The 26691-nt window shown below is 43.8% G+C and overlaps 1 protein-coding gene across 1 annotated transcript in view; it reads left to right on the top strand.

The window, feature by feature from the left end:
• LOC104083513 (metalloprotease TIKI2-like) overlaps window positions 1-26691 on the top strand; it is a gene marked incomplete at its 5' end in the record, with an annotated part of 132558 nt that overhangs the window by 72170 nt on the left and 33697 nt on the right. The window contains one exon of the mRNA XM_009587017.1: window positions 14372-14462. Within this exon, the coding sequence (XP_009585312.1) occupies window positions 14372-14462 (91 nt within the window). The remainder of the gene's footprint in view (window positions 1-14371; window positions 14463-26691) is intronic.

Genomic DNA, 26691 nt, shown 5'->3' with positions numbered 1-26691 from the left:
GAGATGAGGGAAAGAGAAGATGGGACTGCTCAGGTTGTCCTTAAGGAAGCTTTCCTTTTCCAAAAGTAAAGTCTTAATTGGGGAGGGGTTATTTTTCTTTTTTTTTTTTTTTTCCTTTTCAAAACAAAAAATCAGTATTATATCTTCCCTGTTCCTCTAAGTGATTTCTTTGTGTTCTGTCTTTTGTAATTTTTGGGCCGGTTGCAATGATGGTTTAAATCAGTGTGACTCAGCTAACACTATTTAGCTTCTAACCCATAATGCTTCAAAACACGCGAGCCCTGACTTATCTCAAGCAAATGACTGCTTCCCCGGAGTCGGCTAAGGCTGCTGGTGTTATTAAAGTTAAGCAGGAGTCTCTGTGTTCTGCTGTGTTCAGGTTTAAACAGTAAGGTGATGACACTTCTCTTTTGCTTTTGTTATTTCTTGGAGTTGTTCTCCTTCCTTTTGGTATGTGTGGTTTAAAAGCAGTCCATCATGTTGCAGACTCTATAAACTGTGGGTTGCTTAATTTGTGTGATTCATAACACCAGAAAAAAAGAACCATCATCATTCTTGGTATTACATCCAACTCTGTTACCCAGAGCATTGACCTTGACCAGCTAATGATAGGTATTTAATATATGTGCGTGTGTGTATGTATAGATATAAATATTCATTATGTGAGGTCTGAGATCGTAAGGGAGTGCTGGCAGTGCCAAGTTTTGTTCGATGGTTCAGGCCTCCAGCTGTGCCAAGCTCTGGGTTCCCTTAATGTACCATTAAAACAAAACCCAGGCTTTGCTTGAATGTCATCCAGCTTTATTAAGAGAAAGATCAAGCATAATCTTATTAAGCTTGTCACTCAGAAACCATAAGGGTGCAGCCTTGGTGTGTCTGTTTGGTCCACATGTGCGAACAATTTTGCCTCGTGATCCTCAAACAGGGGCTGTTATTCTTTAATGAAGGCTATGAATAACAGAGCTACAAATTGCAATGCAAGCTTGGTGATGTGTGCACACGCTGGTGCGTTAGCAGAAAGGGGGCGAAGGCGCAGATTGTTTGCTTGGATTTTAACATGTTCCTCAAGCATGCTTGAACCCACGTAACCACAATGTTTTTCAAAATCTGTTGTGTATATTTTGAGGTTTCTAAACTTCCATAATAACTTACTTAACTTTTGGACGTGACCATGTGTCAGAGCGGACAGCCGTGTCGTGGAAAACTAACAGGATCACTGAATCTCCCTCTCCTTGGTTTCACTAGAAGTCTGCTCACTGGGCTAATATTATGAGAGAGAGATTCAGATAAATTGTGCTTATCTTCATTGTTGCTCCGTTTCCCCAATGTTCACAGCTGGGCAGCAGGAGATAACGGTGAAAACCACTAGTGTTTATATCAGTGTAAAACCAGAGTAATGCAGTGGTGATTCAAATCAAATATTTCTGCTTGCTCGAAACATGGATGTGTATAGAAAATCTGTGTGTTTATACATTTATACAGAAAAAAACTAAATTGAACTTAGTCAGGATGTTTGGCCATGTGGCTGAGAATAGATCTGTGTGGGTGGAATTCACAAAGATAAATAGTAATGAGTGGAATGTAGATACACATCTGATAGTCTAATTAGGAATAAATTTGTAATAAAAATAATTTCTCCGCAGGCATAGCGTGTACGCATTAGTACTTCAAGAATACAGCTTTCCATGACTTTTGGTCAATTAAATTTAACATCTGTGAGCAAGGTATCCTTTGTGCACGGGGATGTGGGGGCTTGATACGACTGTTTGCATCCACAAAGCAGCTTACAAATGGAAGTATTTGCAGGATGGAGCTCATCACTGTTGGGTTGTGACAGGCGGTGTCCAAGAGAGGCGGCATGTGAGCTTGGAAGTGACCACTGTTTGTATTCACATATCACCTTTACAGCTGAGAATCTCTAAATACTGCAGGACTATTTTCTGTTCTTTTCCCACTGCACAGATGGTCTCTTTGACAGATTAGATTTACTGACCCTCCTGGTAGAGCCTTTGCCATTGCTGGCTGGAAACCCCCACTCCTTCTACCACAAGACTTTTAGCCAAAGGACTCTCCATCCTTCCCAAAGCGTTTCTTTCTTCTGTTTTGCTTTTAAAGAAAGAAAAAATAATATAGAGACAGCCAAGGAATCTCCTAATACTTTAAAAATATTGCGGTCAAAGTGTCCTATGGAGATCCTTTTTCTAATTTATACCAACATCCTTAGGGTCAAAGCTGATCTGATCCATCATGCCCAGGCAGAGTTGATCCTGATTTATGGCATTTAGATAGACTAAAATGGGTACTTTCCACAGCCTTGGGCATGGCTTGCACTTCAAAAGAGACAGACCTCCAGATGTAGATACTCTAGATCTCTTCCCTCACCACATGTATCTGAGGGTCTTGGAACACCGTATTAAGCCGCTCAACAAATGTCTGTGGTGTGTGCCTGCCTGCCTTCTCTCCTCAGGGGCAACAGTTTGTTGTTTTGATCTGCCTTGTTTGGTGGGTTTGCTTCCCGGTGTTAAAGCAGGCATGAATCAAGCAGCAAGCGTTGAGCTTGGAGTGTAAGGTGGGAAGCAAGTCCCAGTTTATGCCTCCTGCAATGCCACAGCAGCACCATCTGCACCTGGTGACCCCAATCTGAAAGGGTTTTGTGGACTCCTGGGGCTTGTTCCACCTGCTTTCACAGAGGGAAGGGCCTCAGCCTGCAGCCTCACAGCACTCCTTGAAAAAGTCCATTGCCTGCGCTGGCAAGGCTCACCGCGATGGTGCAAAGGCATCCTTAGCTGAATTAAAAAGCTCAGAAAGGTCTTTTACGGCAGGTGTCCTCCGTGCGGTTGAGTGGATTTGGAAATGCCTGGTTGGTGTAATCCAGAGGAGGCAAATGATCTATATAACGCAAAGCTGCTTTCGATGGAGATATTACCTCAAACCTTTGAAAGTATTGCAACTATGCTAAACTGCCCTTTCAGGAGCGCCAGCTAAAACCACAGAGCAAAACTACGTGTAATTGCTTTTAATCCATAATCGAGGACAAGCTTGGTAATGTGCTTGCTGCAGTGTGCTCCACTATATGGCAGAAGAGAAAGGGTTGAGTCCAAACTGGAGACCAGGTTGGATGCGTCATACAGACCAGGGGCTCAGCAGGGACACATCTCAGCAAAACCAGAGGGGAGCTAGCAAGAAGAGGGGACACACATCTGGGCATGGGTCCGTGAGCTCCATGGAGGACTTGCCCTCAAATGGTGATGGAGACCTCGGCGCCATTGAGTACGCCTTGCCTCCCGTTGTTCGCACTGGCAGGGCAGCCTCCAAGTGCCACCGGCACTGTGCTGGTTAACCGAAAGAAAAGGCCATTTCCAGGTTTGGGTGACTTCACCTCACCTTATTCACAGCCCGATTTGTGAACTTTCTGGTGTGTTTTTCTGCAACAACAGTGACATCCAGTGGCCAGCTGGATTTTTCTGGGAAAAGCATGAACCATCGACGGTCTTAACAATGTGAAGCTTTTATATTTAAAAAGATACTGACTAAGGAGGCTAGGTTTTGGTTTTCTTGAAGAGTTTCCTTTTTTAAAAAGTCTGGTAAAATAGTTTCCATTTTCCTATGCCAGCAGGGCACTGCTCAAGAAGCAGGCTAGAAAGCATCGGTACTCTCTGCTCCAGCACGGAGTTTGTCCTGTGTCCATAAACTTCAGGGGGCCAGCAATTTGCTGAGGAATCACTGTGTTTTGTGCTATGTCATCACCGCGTTTTTCACTTGTGAGACATCCACAATCCAAATAAACCACCAGAAAGGGGCTCCTGGAAAAGATGAAGAAACCAGTGTAGTCTGTAAAATTTTTTTGACTGTGAGGTCAAAACCAGAAAGAACAAGCAAGGATCCGTGTCCTGTCAACTGGGAGCTTTGATTTGTGGTTTTCAAACTCATTTTCAAACAGAAAATGACAGCCTGTCTTGTAGTCTTTTGAAATAATTTCAGATTTGACAGACATTGCCCCCAACTAACTTCCCTGTTTAATCTCACACTAGAGCAAGATTACAATTTTTTTTAATTCAGTTTAGAGCTGTGCTTGTGCAAACTGGAGGAACTGGGGGGAGCCTAATGAAATGATCAGTGGGCAGGTTCAAAATCAACACGGGGAAGTGCTGTTTCACAGTGTATAATTATATTGCGACCACAGGATATTGTGGAAGCCAAATGCATCCATGAGGCCAAAAAGGGATTAGACAAACTCAATAGTCCAGCTCTGGAAGTCACTAAACTTCTCATTCCCAGAGCTTGCAATGATATACCAGGGTCCTCACCACTATTTATTTCCTACAGTAAGCTACTGAGTGCATCCTTATTGCCTGCCTGAAGCCTTTGCCTAAGGCAGACAAAGATGCTGCATTTCATGGTACTGGCTGTGTCCTAAGAAAAGCTGAGGTCCCGCAAGATCTGATCTTTGCTGGGCCATGCCTCAGAAACGTCTCCACAAGTTCAATGAGATACTCCGCATGCAAAAATCTGTTTTGCTGACCAAGGAGCTTTCCAAGGCTCGAAGCTGCCCTGAGCTCAGGCTCCGTCAAGTCATTATAGGTGTTTTAGTAACACGCTCACAGTTACCTTCTTTGCAAAGTAAGAGCGTGGAGCAGGGAGGTATGGAAACAAGTTTTCTCCCCCCTACCCCAACCCTTGCCTGGCTTTGGCAAGCAGGTCCATGTGCATTCCAGACTAGTTCGGGATGGCTCAGGGGGATTTGCGATGGGATATGAAACACTTCTCTCGGAAGCTACCTGCCTAGCACCAGCTGTCGGGACTTTACTGTGGCGACTGTCCGGGGGGACTGGCAGTGGCTTGCATGAAAAGAGCTGATAACTTTGGTTCAGATGGGAGCATGTTGTCTACTTCAGCAAGGCTGCAAGCACACTAATGAGGCACCTTGGGCAAAACGAGAGACTGCATTTCCTTACCCATTTCCTCGCTGCTTGAGGTGTTGATGACAATTGGCAAACAGTATTGTGTGTAAAGACAGTGCATTTCATACTAGACTGTCTGTTCTTAGGTGATCTGATGGTCCTAGCTGGTTGGGCCAATCTCAGAGTTGTCTCGGCACCCTGAGAAGACTCTTGGAGATGCTGGGTTTTCTCTAGGTTTTTCTCAGGACTCATTTCCTTGTGTCCTTCTGCAATGCTGGGGATGGGTGAAGTTCCCAAGATTTTGTATTTTGGCTCTGTCCGTTGCAGAGGCTCACATGAGGGACACAGAGACATCTTCTCCATGTGCCATGGCTGGCACATACCTCCAGTCACACCTTACATCACATCTTTGTGTAGAAAGGTGTGTTCACAACAACAGGATTCAGTGAGGAGCATGCGCCTTAAAAAAAATAAAATTAAGAAAAAAGAAAATCCCATGTAGTCGTGGCGTTCTGCTATAGGGGAGAATGCCAATAACCATCCTCCATGCAATATCTCAGACTGAGCAAGCCCTGTCTTCACTCACAGTAAAACCTGGGGACAAAATAACAGGCAAACCTTTACTTCAGCCCTACCCGTGTCATTTTTCTCTTACACATTTCTTGTCCTGGTAAGTTGTTCCAGCTTATACCAGCAAACACAACAAATATATTTTAGAAAATAAACACTTCAAATCTGTAGGCTTTGTTGTTTACCCCTAAGGGACCTTTTCCTTAGCATAGACAGGAAGGGATTGGATTCATCATATCTCAAACGTACTGGGCTGAGGTAATAGGATATTGTGAGCTACTCATTCACCTCCCTTTGCCCTTTAAACTTGAATCCTTGCTATTCAATGTGTTATTTCTTTAAGAATATATACTGAAAGGGTCATCCTCTGTTGGACCTTCTTTCTATGGGAAACTTCTCTAATGCCATGTAAGTAAAGCTAGAATATGAAATAGCCCAAAAGGCCTCATAACCAACCGGAGCATGTTGTCCAGCACAGATCAACACAGCTCCCCCTCCTTTGCAAACTCTGGTATGGCAAGAAAGGTGGGGGGCAGGGCAGAAGAGGGAAGGGTGGGGAGGAAGGATGGGCTCTGGGCAGTGGTAGAGTAGCTTGGTGGGCCATCGTGCCATGTCTGATACATCCTGAGGCTAAAGGAGCTGTTTAAACTCACATGGTCAATGGAGAGAGAATTGCACAGAGGGCTTATGTTCTTCCCAAACCTGGTGTTTGAGATGTTGGAATGAATTTCTCTGTGGAGGTGCCCATCCTCTCTAGTGAGACTGACCAGCTTAGACTAGTCACTTAATTTTGAAATGTCTGAAGCAGCCGTGAACCCTGTTGTTGTGTTGGTCTGACACAGCTCAGTTGTTGCTGTGGTCTGACACAGAGGCCAGAGGAGATGCTTGGGAGGTGACCTCACTTCAATTCTCACTTGTGTTGGTTTTTTTAACCTAAGCGAAACAGCTGGTTTAGACTTGAAGAAAATTGAGCATTTTGTAAAAAAAATCATTTTATATTTTTCCTCATCATATATTTAGGGCAAGTCTGCTAGGGAAGGTGTGCAAAGACTTCGAAGATAGCACAGAACTGAGGGGCTGAGCCCACATGATGGCACTGTATTGGGTCTGAAAGCAGAGAGCTATGCCAGCATGGCACCAGTCCCAAACTGGTAAGCTCAGTCCCATCTCATGCTGAGCCTGTTGAGGGCTCTGTGCATTGCACTCCAGGCCACTTCCAGAGAAGTATTTCCAGTGTGTGATACTTGGGTGCCTCCAGAATAGCTCCATGCCCTCAACAGAAGGGATGCTTGGAGGGGCTAAGCAGAGAGGAAGAACAGAAGGGCAGAGACATGAAGGGAGTTTATTATATCAAGGGGCAGCAAGAAAATAGAAGCAGCCTGTCAGAGTCTGTCTGTCCTTCAGACTGAGATGGTCTGAGTATAGTATTGCACCGCAGATCTCGAAGACACCCCAGGGATACACAGATCTGTGCTCCATTACCCTGGCATCAATCTGGAATAACCCTCTCAACTTTTGGCCCCTTGTTGCTCCATTCTCCCCTGGCGACGGTGTGGCCTTTCTCCTGAGCATATTCTGTAAGTGCTCACGGGTGAGAGGGGAGAAGAGGTGATTACATGCAAGGAAGGAATGAAGGAGATCCATGGGAGGATTGCTGGACGTTCAAAGTGCTGCACGCTTTGGCCTTTTATGTTTTATTGCTTTGCTTCCCATGACTGTCCAAAAGTGGCTATGAGTCAGTTCCTCACAACTGCAGAGAATAACAACATCAAACAAGAGAGGGAAAATGATTTCTCCATCTGCCTTGGAGAAGGGGTGGCATGATGTAAGGAGGCTATGATGAAAGCCTGCTTTACAAGACCATTGCACGTGGCTCGTACAAAGTATTTTTTAAGGCATGCTTTGGGCTCGGATACTCCTGCCAAACAGGGGAGGAAGAAAGCTCATTCCCTGCATCTCCAGCTCTCCTCCCCAGCTTTTTGCATAACGGTGAAATTTCTAAGTGCAAAACGATGTCCTGCAGCGGAGCAGAAGCCAGCTACCTGGGGTGACAGACTTTTCTGAAAGGTGGGGTGCAGAGTTCCCGACTCTGAGCACCGAGCACTCTCCTCTATGGCAAGGATGCTTGGGGTAGCATCAACAGACCTAGTGGGGGGTGGTCTCTGAGGCTGCTGAGTTTCTGTGGGGTGCCAGTTCACGCAGCCATGAGCTTGTCTCTCATAGCATCTGTTGTCCATAGTATTTGGGTGCTGTTACTACCCAGGAGTTGCCCCGGGGCACTCACAGTTCTGTGCTGTATCTTTGAAAGTCACTTTCTCTTTGGAAAGCCCACACGCAGCTCTTGATTTGAACCTGAATACCAGCTCTAGGAAGCTTTTGTTATATCTGGTCTGTCTAAGGTGCGGGTAGGGATAAATTTGGGATGCTGATGATGCATACACTGCATGTCTCATCCTCTGGCATGGAGTATGGCTCACGTCGTTTCATACTAACTGGGGGAGGTGGGGGGACGCTGGGGTCCTTCCAGCCGTTCCCAGAAAATTCCCCTGCTGCATCCCCACAAGCGTTAATTTTGTTCATGTTATCAGTAAAATCTAAAATCAAAATTTTCAGGCAGTCCTAACATCATCCTCATCACTAGATGCTGCATATCACCCACCCAACCTGTTACCTGGTGTCATTCTTTATACTCTGATAGGACAATTCACATTAGAAGGGTACTCAGGCTGGAGGAAACTTTTAGATACGTCTAGATCCAACCGGCAAAAGCAAGATCTGTGCACAAATCCAACGTTTGCTTCTTGTCAGAGTCCACTCGAGATACTGATTCAAGGCAATCCCTACCACTAGAGTGAGATTTCAGGAAAGTAAGCGGTTTAGGAAGAAAGGGGAGCAATCCTCTGACAGCAATAGCGGTCTAAATCTGAGTCGTCATGAGAAAGAGTGAAAGAACCTCCAATTTTAAAAGGATTATATTCATTAGCAAAGAATGGCTGGGTGCAAGGATGCAAGCAGCTATGATACTGGAGGAGGAGTGGAAGGGAATCAAAAATTTGGAGGGTTTATCCACAAAACTGATTCCTCATCATGGGTCTGGGACATCTGCTGCGGCAGGAAACAGTAATGTGGGATGTCATGTGGTTCCCCCCAGTAAATTCATGCTGTTACCCAGAGACTGTTGGGTTAGAGTGGAATGCTATAACGGAGAAATTAGCAAATTCAGATAAAATTCATTGCCTGAACTGTTTGCTGTAGCTCCTTACCACAGCCGCTTCTTGACATATTCATCATTCAGCTTCCAAAATATTCAGTTTGACCATTCTCATAGTAAGAGAAATGGAGGCATACTTTTGGAAGCAGCAGGCAAAGGAACCAGTAAGTATTTGCTCCAGCTGTGAACGTGCAGCTTTCGGCATTTGCATTTTTGCCTACACTAGTTCTTGTGAAGCCTAACTACCATAAACATTCTGGTGGTGCCAAGAGGCTTGAAAATCAGCATCGAGAGAGAAGGAGGAATAGAGACTGCCGCCTCCTGATTGCAAAGCAGCCCGAGGTCTAAATGGCAACAAAACGTTATACATAATGTCTGATTCACTGTGTGGAGAATGTAAAGAATTGAGACCTCCCGACACAGTTTACATTGGCCCTTTTTATGACTAATTGTGCAGAAAATAGCTCTGCTTGTAGTGTGCATGGAAACAGTTCAGGTTTCTGCTGTGTGTCAGCTAATGGGCTAGCAAGGCTTTTTTAGCACAACTTCAAAGGCTCTGGCAATGGAGGTCCTTTGTGAGGGAATTATCTCCTGCTCCTTTGTACCCCTTTATCCTTCTAAGCCGTGGAACAAAGAATTGTGAAACGAAGAGACAGAGTAATATGTAGTAGATCTCTAGACCTAGATAAAGTATGTTACATTTGCTTAAAAACATTTTTTCTGCTTCTGTCATCAAAACAAGGTTATATTTTTCTGTGTAGGAACACCCAAGTTCATTTAACTTTTGAGGGATGCAACCGTATGCTTAGGTATGCTATTGATGGGGGTCACCAGAACATCTGAAATGGTAAAGGAGAGCTTTAGTTTCTGTGGTCAATTAGAAAATACGTGGCTGTTACTGTTAGAGTTGGCTGAGAAGTGTATTTCTCTCCGCCTCAGGATATTCCACTAAGAAAGGACGAAAATGCATTTTTTCAGCAGTGTGTGTGCGCGCGCATGTGCATGCTTTGAGGAAATCATGTATTTTTCATCTTTTTGTAAAAAAACGAAGTGGTTTATTCTTTCTTTCTTCCAGTGAAAAATGAAACTTTGGGGAGGTAAGGAAATGCATTACATGCATCTGCTTTGTGTAGTCCGAAGCACAGTTCTTAATTAAAAATAAAAAAGCAAACCAGGAATGGAAGGTGTTTGATTAATGTTAGCAACCATGCTGTGTAACGTGTTCCTCCAGTGTCTCCAGATCCTCTGTCTCGAAAAAACAAGACATGAGTGAAAGGAGAATAATCTTGGCCTCATCAAATTTAATGAAGAAACACCGCCAAGTGCAGTGAGCCACGCTAGCCACTCCGCTGCGTTTATGTTCAAACAGCAAAATGACTCTGTGTTTAGCACTGGGTCTTGTCCTCAAGCAAATCTCTTGAGTATCTCCTTATCCTTAGAGGGTGGAAGGATTGCATCCACACCTTTTTTTTTAATCTTAAGCTGTTAGGAGAGGCTTGTACTATCGCCATGCCCAAGTACAGACTTTCACTTCAAGTCCCTATCTAGAAAATCTTTTATGTCTGCTTTCTCTCCTCTTCCCATACTTGCATGGATTTCCCGAGGCAGTTGGTGTTCTGACCTCTTGGATCCAGTTTTCATCAGCTGTCAAGGTAAATTTGGTTAATACTGCATGGATAGTTTATTCAGGTTGAGACTGAAGAGGGAATAGTGATGGAGAAGCAAGAACATTCCCCTGTCTCTCTAATCTGTCTGATATGTATCTAGATGCACTAACTTTTCAATAATTATACTTTCTTGATTTTTTTTTTTTTTAAATGAAAATTTCCAGGCCAGGCAGAGAAATTTTTAAAAGATTTTAGAAAAGCATACACACACAAACACACACAGACGCACATATATAAACTTCATTTTTTTTATAGCTATAAATAAAAATTAAATCCTCTGATGTTATAAAAAATCTGGCAATTATTACATATTCTGTTTGCACATATGGGCAGCCAGAGGCAGGGATTTGATGTTTTTCACTGATGCTGAGCTTAATTGTCTCTAATATACAGATTAAATTCGTTTTCACGGCATGCCATAAGCTGTCAAAATTATTACATTGTTGTCGGTATCTAACAAGTGAATGCTTGTCTCAAGTTGTATGTGACCAAGGAGAGTCATTTTATATAAGAAATTTTTCATACAGAAAATTTTCCTGGATTTTAAAACTGGGAAGGATAACTATGGTGGACTTAGCAGCAGGAGGCAAGCCAAGACATTTCTTCCAGGAATTCTTTAACCCTGGAAGTACAGCAATGACATGAGGGTGTTTTCATGTTTCACTTTACCCACCTGCACTGGACCTCTCAAGTGCCACCTTTTTCCTCAAACCTTCCTCTTCCACATATCTCTGATCCCGAGGAGCTCCTTGCCATGGGATACCATGGATCACTGTTGGGAAGGTGTCTGTGTTGGGTGGGAAGGTTGCTGGTCTGAGCATGCGTATTTTCAGTTTTTCCATCATTGAGGTAGAGCATGACTTCAAATTGCTTGTAGAGTGCATAATGAGATAATGAGTTGGCCACAGCAGCATTACTGTGACGTAAAATAAACAGATGGATACAAAACCAATCGCAATATGTAAATTTTGACTGAGCAGAAAAGTTAAGACAAGTAGAAGTCAGAGCTGGTCCATATAGAAATCTTGCAGTCAGGTGGAAAGGATGCATGAACAGGACAAGCTGATGGTGAGACGGGTGGTGATTTACCCAGATGTACGTGGGATAATGCAAACAGGAAAATTTTAACGTAAAGCTTTGCAAAGACCTGCTCATGCCATTTCCTAGCAGTTGTTAAAGCTTCAGGTTCTGTTGATGTATGTGGAATGAAGAATTATTTAGGGGTCAGCTTGAAGTTGGGTTTTGGGGGTTTTTTTTGTTTGTTTTGATTTCTCTTGGTTGAACTGGAGCATTGAAAATATTTTAGTATGTGTTGAATTGTGGATCTAAAATGAAATAACTATGTTCACACTGAAGTTTGTAATGAAGATTTTCATTTATTCAGAGATTTGGAGTCGGGGGGGGGCAGTTTTAATGGAAGCTGGTATTCCTTCTTGTTAGGAAAGGCAAAATTAAAGGAATAAGCCTCGAGCGTGGAGCAGAGGGTAAGGACATTTGTGATATGCAAATTCAGTCCCTAGTCTCAGAAGAGGTCCTGGGGACATTCATTCCCTGCGTGGGTGGGTTTTACCTTGGCAGGAACCTCATCTGTTCCCCGTAATTGCAGTCTAAATCCGAGACAAACTCCTGGATGGCTGGAGGACAGCTCCCAAGAGAAAGGGGTACAGCAGAGGACTGAACAGCTTGGGGTGACTTACCCTGTGGAAACACGCATCTCACCACGTGTTTTTCTGCCACCCTCACAGCAGATCACCGGTCCAACGAGCTAGCAGCTTTCATCATGGTCTCCACACAGAGGGCAGGAATGGGAAGTCCAGAGGTATCACCTTTTGGTCTTCATCCATCACTGAAGGGACTCGCGGGCTTTGCTGGGGAGCTGACATTGTTGACGGTCCTACCATTTTGTGGATAAGGAATCAGAGCTGTTGCATAGTTACTTCTTTTCTTGGGTTTAAAGCAGTTAAAATTGGGTCATACTGTCATGATGTCAAAGATTTGCTGGATTCAGGATGATTGGCATTTCAGACTCCGGTTCAGGGAAAGTAGAGCGTTGTACCATGGACTCAGAAACATCTCTGACTTTGACACCTTTGACTTCGGTTCCTTAGTGTCACTTTGCCAGTCCCAGAATGGGGACCTTTGTTTGCCTTGGCCACTGCATAAAAAACCAGGATATGATCAAATCCAGTTAATCACTCACAAATGTCTCATTTCTTGAATCTCTGAGGGTGTGTAACACATTTTTGGGACTGCTCTCTGCTCCTTTGGCTTTTGTTATAAGTAAGTTAGTCAGGGGAAAATCAAATTTTGAGTTTTCCTAAAAGGAAGTGGAGGAATCCTGGAACACGCTAGGGCTCTGCAAATGTACGTTTAATCATTTAAAGAAATGTCTTTTGGCTAAAAGCTCTTACCAGTGCTTGCAAGTTGCACTAAAAGCCATACGACTACATCATTCCCACAACTGATGCGAATTAGCGCCCTTGTTGGCAGCGTGAGTGGAGAGATGCAGGCTTAGTGAATACTAGGGACTGAATTACTCTCAAATTCATAGCGACTTTGTGCCGTATGGGTGAGGTGTCCTAGGGGTGACTCTACTGACGGTTACGCCAGCTCCTTACGCAGTGGCATGCATGGAGGAGACTCTGGCATGTCCTGCCTGCCTTGTTTTTTCAGTGCAAGGCATTTGGCTCTGCCATGGAGCCGGGCAGTTACAAGCATCTCCTGCAAACACACTGTGCTTAAGGCAGCAGCAAACCGGAGGAGTGCGTTTTTACACGCGGCACGTGGTGGAACTCCCTGCTGCAAGATGTCAGAGGGCAGAAAGTACATGGAGGCAGAGGCTTGAGCACATTCGTCGTGAATTGGTCTATTCAGAGCTGGCAGTGAGATGCGATGACCTGGGTGTAAATGAGGGTCATCCAGCCGTGCAGAGCTGGAAGCTAATGGACATAATGGAGGAGGATTGTTCTGTCCTTTCTCAGTGTCATTCACGTATGTATTTATATACCTTTAACATTGACCACAGGCTACAGTTGGAGACAGGTTACTGGGCTACGTGGATTTTAATAAACCTGTTAGTGGACTTCTTGCCTCCTTACTTTATACAGCTAACCCATCCTGAAAACAATGCGGGACTCTGACAATAAGTTGAAAGCTTCGAAGGGATTACGCTGTCTTATTGAGTCTGTACCCAAAGTCCTTTGAGGGCTCCCATTGACTCCAGTGGGATTTGGTTCAGACCTCAAGTATATAGGACTCCCTTAAGTAAACTCTTTCAAGGCCCGTACATGCTGCAATACTTATTGGGCTCTTTGTTACTTCTGTGAATAGGAATGTGACCTTTACACTTCTAGCAAAGAGCCCTGATTTACAGGAGTAAATCTTCACGTTTTGGGAGAGATAAGGTTACCGTCCCAGCTCCTCGCAACCCTGCTGTGCAGGTGGCTGAGCAGTTGATGAAGCAATTCCTGAATCACTGCCGTTTTAGGTAGATAAGCACTGAGCATGCAGTACAGCAGCTTCAGAGCTTCTTCATAAGCAGATGTCCATGAACGATGATGAGCAGGGTGGACATCTGGGGTTGTACCAATTTGTGAGTCAAAGCCCCAGTAATATTCTTTTTGCCACTGCAGGGTCATTCTGATACCCATGTTAGAAGTTTATTTAGTCCGTGCACATACCAAAAATGGCCACAGTGGAAGACAAGACTAGCAATTCATCTAGGTTTTCTTTTATCCACCCGGTCCCTTGCCGTGTGAGGGGACGGAGGGGTAAATAACATGGAAGAAGAGCGTATCAGACTGTACGCTGTCTCTTCCTCTGGCCATTGCCAAAGGCTGCAGTGGGCTACCTGGTGAATAGCTGAGCCTGAATTACAACAAATTGCATAACGTGCCTTTCTTGCTTTTGGAGCTGGTCTAGCTTCTGGTAACCTTGCCTCCCAAACTTGTTCCAACAGGAGAAACTCAAGTGAGTGAGAGGAGCAGTTTGATTGACAGTGCTATTTTCTACCTGTATTTTAGGTCACTTCCTGGGTAACAACACTGTGATTGATGTACTGAGACAAGCAGGATTTGAAGTGGAGCACACCCCTCCTGGACAACCAATTGGAAAGTAAGCAGCTGCCCACAGATTATTAATCACTTTCTCTCCTTTTCTTTTTTCTCTCCCTTTTTCTGTGACTAAGCAAGATCATTGCATTAGTACAGGAGGTGGGTGAGGGGGTGCGGAACCTCCCTTTCCTACCCACGTTCCAGACAAAAAGTGCATTGTAAAGCATTGTGTAAGTTTGGAAACACACGGAGCCTCAGTGGCTGTTTTTTTCACTTGGGAGCATTATTCATATCACAGCTGCTTCACTGTACCAGATCAGAAGGGCCACAGTTTCCTTCTGTTTTCAAGAAACATCTCGTTCAGTTCATTTTCCCCCGTAGCTGTTTTGTCTTTTTCTCTTCATGGGGTTTTACTTGCTTCACCATTGCAGGGCAGTAGACTGCCACCAACTTCATTTTTCAGGCCTCTCTGTCAGGCTGCTCTTCTTCAGGTGGAATTTCAGTTTTGCCCGAAGGACCAGATTTAATGCGGCAGATGCACCTTGGAAAGTGTGGTGGTGATGCAATATTCCCTGAGCTTCTCCATCTATCTGATCAAGTAAAGCAGACAAGAAGGATTGATTACCAGGGTCTTGGCAATCTTAATTAGTATACGATAAAATATGGCACAAAATTGTCTGGTGAAACAGACTTCCTTCCTCCCCTAGACTTTTCTCTTTCTTGGCCATTTAGATGAGGTCTCTGTCTAAAGATATCATAGACAATAAAACTGGGAGGGATGGTGAGAGACCGTCTAGCTTTGGCTGAGATTGCTCTGTCATAGGATTGTTATCCTCATTAGGAGAAAGCGTTAGCAGCATGCTCCTGTCCCTGGTGGGCAGACATGACACGGTCCAAATATGAGGTGAGTTTCAATATGGAGGATTAATCGCAGGGCTAGTAGACATGTCTGAAAAAGCTATGTTTAATATAGTTGGAAAATCTGGCTGATCTAACCTTGTTTGTGAAACATCCGCAATGATTCATATAGAATATAATATGGCTCAACTGTACATAAGTGTCTTTGACAGAGCATTTGTTGTAAATGCTTCTTGGAATATGTTGAGCACAGTCTTAAATAACAATGGGGAAAATAAGAAGAAAAAGCTATCAAACACAGGGAAGAGTATATATTCAGAGGAGGTTTAAGAAGCAATTTGGCAGAGGGAGAAAAGTCAACATGGCACAGGGAAGAGCAGTAAACACTGTAACTGGCTGGAGCTGGAAATTTTGGCTAAAATCAACAAAAATGCTTGTGTCTAAAAATACAGCAAAACAGAAATAACAAGCAAACTATACCAAAACAGCTGAGGCATACCGTTCCTAGGTTTCTGACAAAGAAACTTTCCTCTTGGGGAAGCAGCACTTTCCTCAGCAATTTTCATTTAGTTGAAAGTATCATCTTCCCCTGAAAAGTATTTCAACTGAAAATTATGAAACTATTAATTTATTGGCTGTTTGCAAGCCCTTGAGAAGAAAGAAAGATACAGTAGTGTGAGAGATGTCCAAGAATAGTCTCTGCTCTTTATGGTCTTGGGATATGTCTATACACGTCATCACAGACTTAACATGATGGGGCAGGAAACTTGAAACAAAGCCACTGCTTAATATTGACTTATTTGCAATATGGGGCACCTCTGTGTATGCATTCCCCTACCTCGGCAGCAGTGTCTCTTGTTCATGATGTCTTCCCTAAAATTGTCAGTCCCTGGGGGAAACGTACTTGAAAGCAAGTGGACTTTGGACTGCTGCCTAGAACGGTGCCTATGTCCTCAGTTGAATTATCCTACACTTGGTAGCTTCTGTTCCCAGACTAGAGCGTTGGGCAGGTTGGTCCCTTTGTCTGGACTAGTACCCTAATTCCAGTGGGGTCTGTTCTGAACATTGAACATACAAAACTTTATTAAAGGGTATGCTGTTGTGCGTGAGTACTGGATTGAGTTGAGAGAGAGTATGTGTTTGTACTCCAAAAAGATTAGATGCGCTGTATGTTTTCCTGTGGCCTGATGATCCAGGCAGATCGGCCAGTCTTAGGTGAGAAAACAGGAAGAAAAATACATGGCATGGTAAAGAAATCCAGAGTTGCCACTAAATTGCATTACTCAAGGTGCAGAAACAGTAGGAGATTAAAGAAAGTTTAAATAAAGAGCATTTACATATATTAATAGAAAACAGCTTGCTGCCTTTAGGAAAAAAGAGACTCCCTCCCCATCAGGGACTGTATTTTCGTTGTCCTACAGCTGGGGCTGTAGCCATCAGAAGTGCTTGGGCCTTCCCCTTAGAAGCGAGGAGGCTGCTGCGAACCATTTTGTCTCTCTTTTTTAGAATAGCTTGTATTTTATGATTTCTGGGCAAGCTGCAAAAGACAGTCTAGTCAAACACAGTTATGACAAAATTGATGGCATATTCAGAAAGCACGGCCAGTTAATTGTTGTGATGTTGGGGCTATGTTGCTGTAATTGAGAGTCTTAAGGATCCTTGCATTTTTGTCTACCTTTCTTTTTTTGCTCTCCTCTTTCGTTTTTAAAAGATGAAATAAAAACATTTGAAAACAGTTAGAAAGGCCCAGAAGAGGAACCGTTTCGGGAAAGCAGCTATACTAGCCACACGTATGCATAGAATAAACAAATAGAAGCTCAACAAATTTTGAGCTGCTTGCAAGCGGAAATTGTTTTATGGATTATAGAGATGCCGGTGTTTTCATCTTGATTCTTGTGGAGCCATACATGAAATAAGATAATTTCTGTCCTCTGCTGAAACCCAAAAGAGACATTTCTGCTTTACTTCCAAATAAGTTGTGTAAGGGAGTCAAGCCCACTGCATTGCATTCTTGGCACTAACAATTGAAAAATTGGATGGTGTTCAGGGAAGATCAGCTGGACTTTAATGTAGAGATTGGTGGGGATGGACAGCACATGGAAAAAACAGCAAGGATTGGAAAAAACTGAAGCAGCTACATGCTTATGTTTTGGCCAAGGGAATTCAAAAAAGGACTGTTGTGGACAGTTTGTGTGCAGAAGAACAGAGGAACAATTTGAGCTGGCACATAGGAATGTTTGGAGTTATATCATACTGAAACTGAGGGTAGGTTTGGCTGAATTTCAGTGATTTCTTGAGGGTAATTTGCAGGACAATCTTTCTCCGGTTAAGTCAGAAGCCCCATTATTTGAAATGATGAAAGTAACTTTAGCAAAACACTCGTGCTACGTCCTACTTACTACCAATGCTGCCTTGCCAAAAAAGCAAATAACTATTTTTCTTTAATACCTCTGTTCCTAGAACAGTATGATTGTTATTATTGAAATTATTAGTAGTCTGATCTTTATTGTTCAATAATAATGAAGCAGTGGTACCATAGGTAGGTGGGGTGGTCTGTTATGATATTTAAGCTCTGCCATCCATTTCAGTTTCAGAAAGGACAAGAGAATACCTTTTTAGAAAATAACTAGTACTGCTCCTGTGTATCAGAAGAGCCTTGGGAAGAGTGAAACAGGGCAAAGACCAAAGCTGTTTATGCTTTCAGTTACATACAGGCTGGGTAAAGCCAGAAGATTGTTGGCTTCCTCTGTCCAAAATGCTAAGCATGGGTTGTGAAATGGCTGCTTTTTAAGCCGACCAAAATGAATACCTAGAGTCTCACATTTCTGTTGTCTAGTGACAAGCACAAATTTGAGCCAAGTTCTCCCTTTCTTAAGGTACTGGGGAAAAATAAAGTGAGACATTGGCAGGCTAGAAGAGATATCCAAGACATGGAGGGGTTTGATGGCTCCAGAATCAATGAACTGGCAAAGAAAAGTTCATATAAAGTACCTTTAGCTGGTGTGGAGCTATTTGGGAGCTCTCACTGGCTGGATTTCTGAAATCCCCTAGCTCCCGTTGATCTGCCTGGTGGCCCAGTGCTGACCTTCCTAGAATCCCACCAGCTGGCTGTTGAAAATACCTTCTTTAAAGCTCGATCCCTTTCTGTAAAAGAAACCCTGTTGTACTCAGCATGCAGAACAGTGCCATAAACACTTGAGAATTTATCCTCACATTGGCTTCATTTGTTTATTTTGTTGCCTGAGGGAAAGTGTCCCAAATCTGTTTGCCTGACAACCTTCAACAGCATTCGTATTTGCTTCTTATTTTGCTGGCTGTCCTCCTCGTCCCCAGATAAAGGCACTGGAAAATGAATGGCTGAATCAGTATCTCATTGCTTTGCCCTGAGATAAGAAAGGCAAGGTTTTTTTGTGGGGCTTCTGCCAACTGGCCGTCCCTGCCCCTCTCTGTCTTCAGAAAGCAGAGCTGCATGCTTGGGGTGGGGAGAGGGGAAGAGATGGGAGAAAGTTTCCCCTCAGATGGATTCCAGTGACTTGAGCAGATAAAGGGCCACAGCTGCTTCACATTTAATTGGAAACAGCCAAATTGCAAGATCAAGCCCGGAAGCACCTGTGTCCATGATGATTCTATTGTTACTGGGTTCTCGGAATCGGCTCTGACCTTCTGCCATGCGCCAAGCCCTGACGTACTGCACACCGTTCTCTCGGCCAGAAAAACATGCAGCAGTGCTCATTTCCATCAGACTGTTCTTTCTGATATTATGCTCAATTCTACCTTCTTTCAGAATGGGAGAATTCAGGACAAGCTTTTATTTCTGCCCATCTGAGAGTTTATTGTAAACCCTCAGAGCTCTGCTGTAGAAATTAATTACCCTTCCTCCTTATGTTTGAACTTCCTGGCCCAGAAGCAACACGTCTTTGCTGTTGTAGCTTATTCCTTTCCTTCTTTCTGAAGGAAAGAGCTTGTTCCTTCACCTTTTCCTATAGCATCCTACAGGTGTGACCCCGGCTCTCCTACTCTGCAACTCTCGTTGTCTCATGGTGGAAGTCTTTGCTCCACTACGAATGCTTTCTTCTTCCCCACAGGATGAAAGCACACCCGATCCACACAGTGATGCAGCCATTTCAGTCCATCAGGACCCTAACCTTCACGAGGTGATATGCAGAGATGGGAAAATGTTTGACATAACATTCCCCGCAGCCCCAAAAGTGGTAAAAGTGCCAGTTCAATAGATTACATCCCAGAAACTTATGGATGGCATGAGAGCCATCAGGAGTCTCCCAGTAGTTGTCAAGTTCCTTGGGATGCCCAAGCAACTTTCTGGTGTCAGCCTGGCAGGGTTACTCCACTCTGCTTAGCTGTTAATGTTCGGGATGTGTTTGGGAGAATGTTAAAGTTGTAGTGAAATAAGTAAAATTTTATTTAGAAGAGAAGAAAAAAAAAATTATGAATGCTGTGACACTTTCATTGGAAACAACTGAGTTAACTGAGAAGAAAAGAAGAGCTTGGGGGATGTTAGCCCAGTCTGGATCCCATCTCTTCTGAGACAGGGAAAAATGCACACTATTTTTTTTTTTCTGTGGGTGGAATAATCTCCCCGTTGGGATGCTGCAGTTCTTCTTAAACCTATTGTAAACCTTTGGATCTTTCACTTGATCTGAGCCTGAAGATCATACTCCCTGCACTAGCTTGCTTCCCTCAGAAGGAAAGCAAACCCATTATTTAGGGGGGTTTCTCTGACAGCATAATTTGCAGTAAGAGGTGCATAGGGATTAAATGGGATTCATCTGCATGCATTGGCAAATTTATTGCCTCATCTAACATCGGAGAATATGACTACTTAATGCTTAAAATATTTAGTCATGAAAATATGCACATTACATTTTCAAGGGATTCCCACGTGCCTTTAAAATAGCCTCCTTTGCAATTCAGTTGTCTTTGTATCTATAATTACGTTATAGCTACAAAGTCTGAGCCAGTCAAAGTAACACTTAGACGGAAAGAAATTGAAGAAAATCTACCAAAATGTGGTAGAGAAGCAAAGTCAACTTACAAGTTCTCAGCCATAGAAACTTAATTATCCTGTCACCTCCTGAGCAACACGTTACTTAGGGCCAGTGCATCTGCATGTTCTTTAGGCCACCTTTAAACGCCGAACACCTTCTGAAAGAGTGGAATTTAGCAACTTGCTACAAAAAACTCTGGGAAAGAGCAAGATAATTCATGGTGTTGGTGAAAGAATATGGAACAAAACTCCTCAGGAATTTTGTGCTTGACTAGTTCTCCCAGTGGGACATTCACTTTTCTCTATAATCAGATTTTATCCTTGGCAAAATTTCTGGTTTCTTTTGAAAAAATTGTTTCATATTCCATATCATTCTGTTCCTTGGGAACTTGCGCACAGGGCCACTGGGGAACCTGGGCTTGCTTCTTTTTGCTCAAGGGCAGCTTGCTCGCTGAGCTGTCCTGAAGCCAGTGCTAAGGTTTCTAGGCTTTTTGCTGCTCTGCAGCCCATCAGTTTTAGGAGATCTGTATCTCATACTCCATAAACTATCTATAATAGTCAACTTACAGAGCCTTGGAGACTTCAAAAGTTCAGAGCTAATTCTTACTTTATTTCCTAGCCAAATTTTGGAGTTCTTGTTTTCACAGGAGAAGCTGATTTTTCGTCCTCTTTCTGCTTCCAGCCAACTCTAATGCAGATCTTTTCACCTAAGGTTGTTAGTATAAGATGAAAATTCTGGTCTATAGTTATTAGAGATAAAGCTGATCCAAACTGCACTGAAGTCAACAACAAGGCTTCCATCAGTGCCGGTAGCTTTTAGAGGTCATCGTTAATATGAGATTGTTGCTGATTCTCTCCTGTCTTTGGTTGTGAGGAGGCATGAAGGAATTGGTAGAAAACTAAGAGTATGTTCACACAGTTGTGCAGATGCTTACTATAGTCAATGTAAAAAGACTGGCTTTTCCAGAGAGCTGCTCATGGGTATCTTAGACAGCTGGCCCAACTTGCTTGCAGTAGGTGTCTGGCTAGTTTTAGATGACTAATCATTTTGTGAGATTAATTCCCCTCCTATTTGAAGGATTTGTGCCCCATGTTCAAGTCGACAGTGTCACTAGACTCGTTTAAGCCTTTGGAAAGATCGCACCATCCCCTCTCCAGCGTTATATTGAAACAGTGAGATTGTGCGAGTTTTGTGTTTGTGTATTCAGCCTGCACTTGTCCTGTGGATTGATGGCCTCCGTCCCAAGTGATATCAATCTGGGCTGAAGTGCAGCTGCACTTTGTAACAGCTCAAGGGGCACAAAGGTATCAAGTGGTATTGTGTGGTTTGAAAGATGTCGTTTATCTAAGGAAGTTTGTGGTCTGTTTGCTGTCACTCTGTCTTTGCAGCGCCGACTTCCCTTACCTTCGCTATCACGTTGTCAGGCAAAGAGACCTCACACGTTAGGACAGATAGCTTTTCCACTTCCAGAGCTGACTTCTTTTCCTTCAGCAAGAGGTCTGTGGGTTGTGTTGCAATCAGTAGAGCTGCTTGATTCAGCGTGAGTGTAATTGCTAGTAATTTTGCTTGCAGGGAGCTCTTTAACGTGCACGAGTTCCTAAAAAAGGAACAGGAAGAAAGGGAGTCAATGACTTTTTTCATTGACACTTTCACTTAAAATTCCTTCAAGAATAGCGCCTTAAAAGAAAACAGTTGGGGGTACAGTTTTCTACATAGGAATATATTGACAAATACATTTTGTCTTTCATGAGTGATCGGGTGTTCATAGGGTCATTCTTCACAGTTTAAACGGGGTTAGAAGCCCTCCGAAACAACATTGTGTGACTGGTGGCATGGCCAAATGACTCCTTGTGGGTGGATCTTGTTGTGGCAAGCTGCGAAATTTACTGAAACCTTTCTGAATTGCTCCCACAAGTAGAAGATCACTCTAATGTACATATGCGGTGTGATCTTGTGCCATTTCTTGTCCACTACAGTGCAAAATAGTCTCACTTTCAACAACTCGTGGTATCTCGGCCAAGCCAGGTGGCTTCACACTGGCCGCAACCCAGCTTTGGGTCTGAAATGACTGTGTGGGTGTCCCTTTAGGAGAATCATGGTGAAGGGTCAGACTGAGAAGCATGTATATCAGCTGCTCCTCCTAGTTAAGTGCTAATGGTAGAATGCCAAAAAAAAGTAAGTTCTTACAACGGGACTAGTAAATTAAGAATGGTGAATATATGAAGCACTTGTCACAGTAAATAACTTAGAAGCCAGAATACATTTTCATGTCATAATCATTGAATCATTTTTATGAGAAGTCAAAGTAAATTCAGATGTAATCTGTAAAGTATGTAAAGAGTTTAATTCATCCAGTAAATCATGTGTTGGGAATACTGTACCCAGCTCCAGATCAGATATACTTCAGAGACGCTTTAAGGTTTTAAAATCCTTCCACAAGCTAAACTGATCTCCAGAACCTTCGGAGGTTCACCCTTCTCTGGAGCTCATGCTCCATGCAAGTGAACGTCACGCCAATATGTTTCCCATTTCCTGGGGATTAAACTGCTGTGTTTGATGACTCAGGAGTTCCCAAGAAAGCAACTCAGTCACTCACTCTGTCTGAGGCCTCTGGTGTCTCAGAGGACTTGTCTTCTCTTGCGCAGTGATTCATGAGTTCAGAGCAGGGGATCAGCTCTCTTATTTTTTTTTTTCTTGCCACAAAGTTAATTAATAAAACAAATTTCTATTAGTGGGTGTTGAAAGACTTTGGCTTTCCACCTACACTCCCAAATGCTCCGCATTCCAGGGAGAATGAAAAATGGACCTGTGAATAGAAACGGGAAGGAGGAAAAATGGGTCAGATCCTGTATATGGATATAGTCACAGTGGCTGTCAATTGATACGATGGAGGAATATCCTGAATGAAGACAATTTCCTGCAATCATGATTGCTAAAAATGTACTATTACAGTAATGCAATTTCAGAATTAATACATGGAAATTTAGAGAGAAAGATTGGGGCACAGGGAGTGTCTGACAGAAACTGAATTATCTGTTTGGGCCTCCGCCTTGACTTCTTGTTCAGGCGGGTGGCCGCATGGACAGCAGTTGTTCTGCTCGTGAAAATTGGATCCCTTGCCACTGTCACAGTCCTCTGAGACTCCAGTGGGTCAGGAGAAGCACCTGGAGGATTTACCCCATCATGGCTGCTGTGGACCTGGCTATGCCCATCTCTCTGCCTCATCTGTAGCCTCACCGTAGAACAGAATTTTTCATCAGCACCAAGAATTAGCCTAAATTTACACCCGGCATGGTAATAACTCCTGTTGACTTCAGCAAGAAAACAGGTGGTCCCACAGAGGACCAGAGTTGACAGAAGGACTAGATTTGGGGTATTTCCCTTTCTACTGCTGTATGGGACGTCCGACCAGCCCACAACTCTGCAGTGCCACTCTGCTGGTGGCAGCTTGCAGAGGAAGAGAGACCTAATTTGGTGCTCTTGTTTGTGGGTAAGAGCACACTGAAGCTTTTCTCCACTGACTCCCAGGACACGCGTGAAATCAGGGATACTAAGATTTCCCTGCTAACCTGCAGCCACTCAGTAGCAAAGTCGTAGACAGGCCCCAAGCGCTGTGGTATCCAGTGCCCTGTCTGGCCACTAGATTTGAATCTCCTGTCATCTGACTCCAGCTTCACGTTTCCAAATTACTCTTACAAAAATAAAGGCAGTCACAGAAATACCTCTGTCAAGACAGCACATCCCTGTTTATGTTTGAACGGCCGATACGAATTTGGAGTCTCCAGCGATCAAAGTGCGTATTCAGAGAGATGAGCCCCATGTTGTGTTTGAAGTGAGCGCAGCACTTTGAAGCGAGGATGAAGCAGGAGTAAATCAGAATGAAGGATGTGGGGCATTAACTACTTTACATGAAATCCCTGCTGGAAAGATGTGGCCAGTGTTCCAAAGTTTTCCTTGGAGGGTGCTTGGAAGTTGCATACCAGCCTATTTGTGAAAAGCTAAACAGTTCCCTGTTGTCCTTGATGTGAAATGCTTCCCAGATAAACACTTTCCCCCTCCATTGAAGAAAAATGATACAGCCTGTCCCGAGCTCTAACACAGAGGACTACACTGGGCTGCTGCTCAGCCTCTGCAAGTTTGCTGGTTTCTGTTGGCATTGAACTTTGCTATGTTCATATACATGCCAGCATCGTTAATAAAAGGCTGTTACTGAGTGAGACTGGGATAATCTTCAAGGGTTTAATAACGTTATGTGCCCACATCTTTGCGTCTCTGGGTTCATTATACCCCTGGAATGTAAATCCCAATCCACAGTGGCTAAACAAGGTTCACATGGATCTCAAATGTTTTTGTGGTATTGTCTCCTCCTGATTTCTGAAGGGGAAAGAAAACATTGCTAGCTGAAATAAATTCACGTGATTCTCTACAAGGAGAGCAGTAAACCTCTGCTGCTGTAGTGGGTTTAGGTTGTAACATTGCCTGCCTTTGCGGCATTTTAAGTCATTTTAAGGAATTATTCCTAACACCCACAGGGTCAAGGCATCATATTCCAGCATAAAGAAGATTCAGAAGTCCCTGCATGAACTTTAAAGAGGAAAAAGCTGGTTTCTGAAATCAGCAGTGCTAAGAATCAAGGCTGTCTGACACCAGGGTAATACTGGTGGTGGCTTGGCCTAGGTCGGTGGGTGGCTCTTCCTCTGCTTCTCCCATCCTTGCAGATGGAGATTTGAAGAACCTTGTTGTGTCCTCACCTCTGACTCCAGTTTGGGCACAAACATGGTTTTGTTGGGTGCCTCCTTCCTTCCTCCATAGTGCCACCCAGGCTGAAGACCTCTTCCCAGGAGCAGGGGGTCATTCCACTCATTGACCTACAGTCAACGGATGCAATAGATGCACAGATTGGCTTTTTGCCACCATTTTGTCAAAGCAAACCTTGCTTTGCGTTTGTGACAAAGGAATCATCTCTCTTCCCCTAGAGGCATGTGATTTCTTGCTAATGTTAAATGAGAATTTTGCACATGTATCAAACTTATATGTAGATTAGGTTTTAGGTCGCAAATGAAACTGGGAAGTGCAACTTCCATTGACATTTAGCAGGCATTGAGGTTTAAATCCCTGAGGCAATTTTAGAAACATCCCTCTCAAGGAGAAAGGACATTGACTTGAAAGAAACCAGAGTTAACAAGGGTTTTGTTTGTTTGTTTTATGAATGCAGCCATGAATTTAGGGCAATTTCTATGTATTCAAGCATTCATACTGATAGCAATCATTGCTGAATGGTCAGCAATTGCCACTCAAATCAGTGAAAGGCGGCAAATGAAATGCACAACCAGAAGTGTTTTAAATGAGATGACGGAGCAGGATACTGATTTTATTTTCTTCTTTCACTATTGGAGTGCAGTGTCCCACTTCCCTCCCTCTTTACCTCCCCTGCCTTTCCAAGAAACCCCTGGTCGGTCTGTGAACGACAGACCTGATGAGATCTAGGGGTCCTATGGGTTTTCTGATTGTTGGACTCTGGTATCTAGGAAAGGGCTGAGCTCATACCTGAGTCTTTCCTCATAAAGCCTGACTCCTTCCTGCTTATTTTCGTATAAATAAGGACATACACTCTTTTTTAATCTCTGTGCTACTTGGGTTAATTCACTTACAACTGGCTGTTAGATTGAGTCTTACTAGAGAAGGGAGGAGACAGAGGGATGGACAGGAGTGTGTGCAGGGTGTCATCGTTTGCTCAGGAAAAGAGCATTGCTTGAGTAGCCTGTGCTTCTGTTCAGAATTAACATCTCTGTCTCCGCGGGCCCGGTGGGGCAGCCCCCAGCGCTTAGTCTCATTGCAGAGAGGTGAGTCAGATGCAGTTTTAATTAAAACATCTTACGTGGGCAGCATTTCAACAGCACGAGGTGGCAGCTTTGCAGTCTGGCCCATGCTTATCTGTCCGCTCACGTGGCCCCGCCAGCACAGCATCTCTGCATCTTTGCGGAATTTCTTCTCACTATCTTCAGGTGAGGTGGGGAGTTATCTCCGTGGGTGGATGGAAAACTGGGGCATAAAGAGTTTTTTAACTCCCTGAGGGAAACTATGGCAGCACAGCTAGTTCAGCGTTAGTTAAACTACCAACCCCTAAACCACTAGGCGATCCCTCCCCTCTCAGGATTTGATGGGCAGCGCTCAGGCCGGGAGAGCTGTGAAAGCACTGGCAGCGCTGTGCTGCTCTGAATAAATACGAGACATATCTCAGCCACCGCAGAGCATGATGCAGAGGTCATCTGAGTCTTCTTCCCAGTGCCTGAGACTCACCCACTTCTCTCAGCACTTTCTTGTACAGACGTTTCGTGTGTGGAGCTGCTTCCAGTGAAAGTGGAAGATTTGGATGGGCTTTCTGTTTCTGGGCTTAGTGTCGCCTGGTACATGCCTGTCAATCTC

The sequence above is a fragment of the Fulmarus glacialis genome, unplaced genomic scaffold (assembly GCF_000690835.1).
Source record: "Fulmarus glacialis isolate BGI_N327 unplaced genomic scaffold, ASM69083v1 scaffold14231, whole genome shotgun sequence".
In the NCBI taxonomy this organism is placed as follows: Eukaryota; Metazoa; Chordata; class Aves; order Procellariiformes; family Procellariidae; genus Fulmarus; species Fulmarus glacialis.
This window is presented reverse-complemented; position numbering and strand designations above follow the sequence as displayed.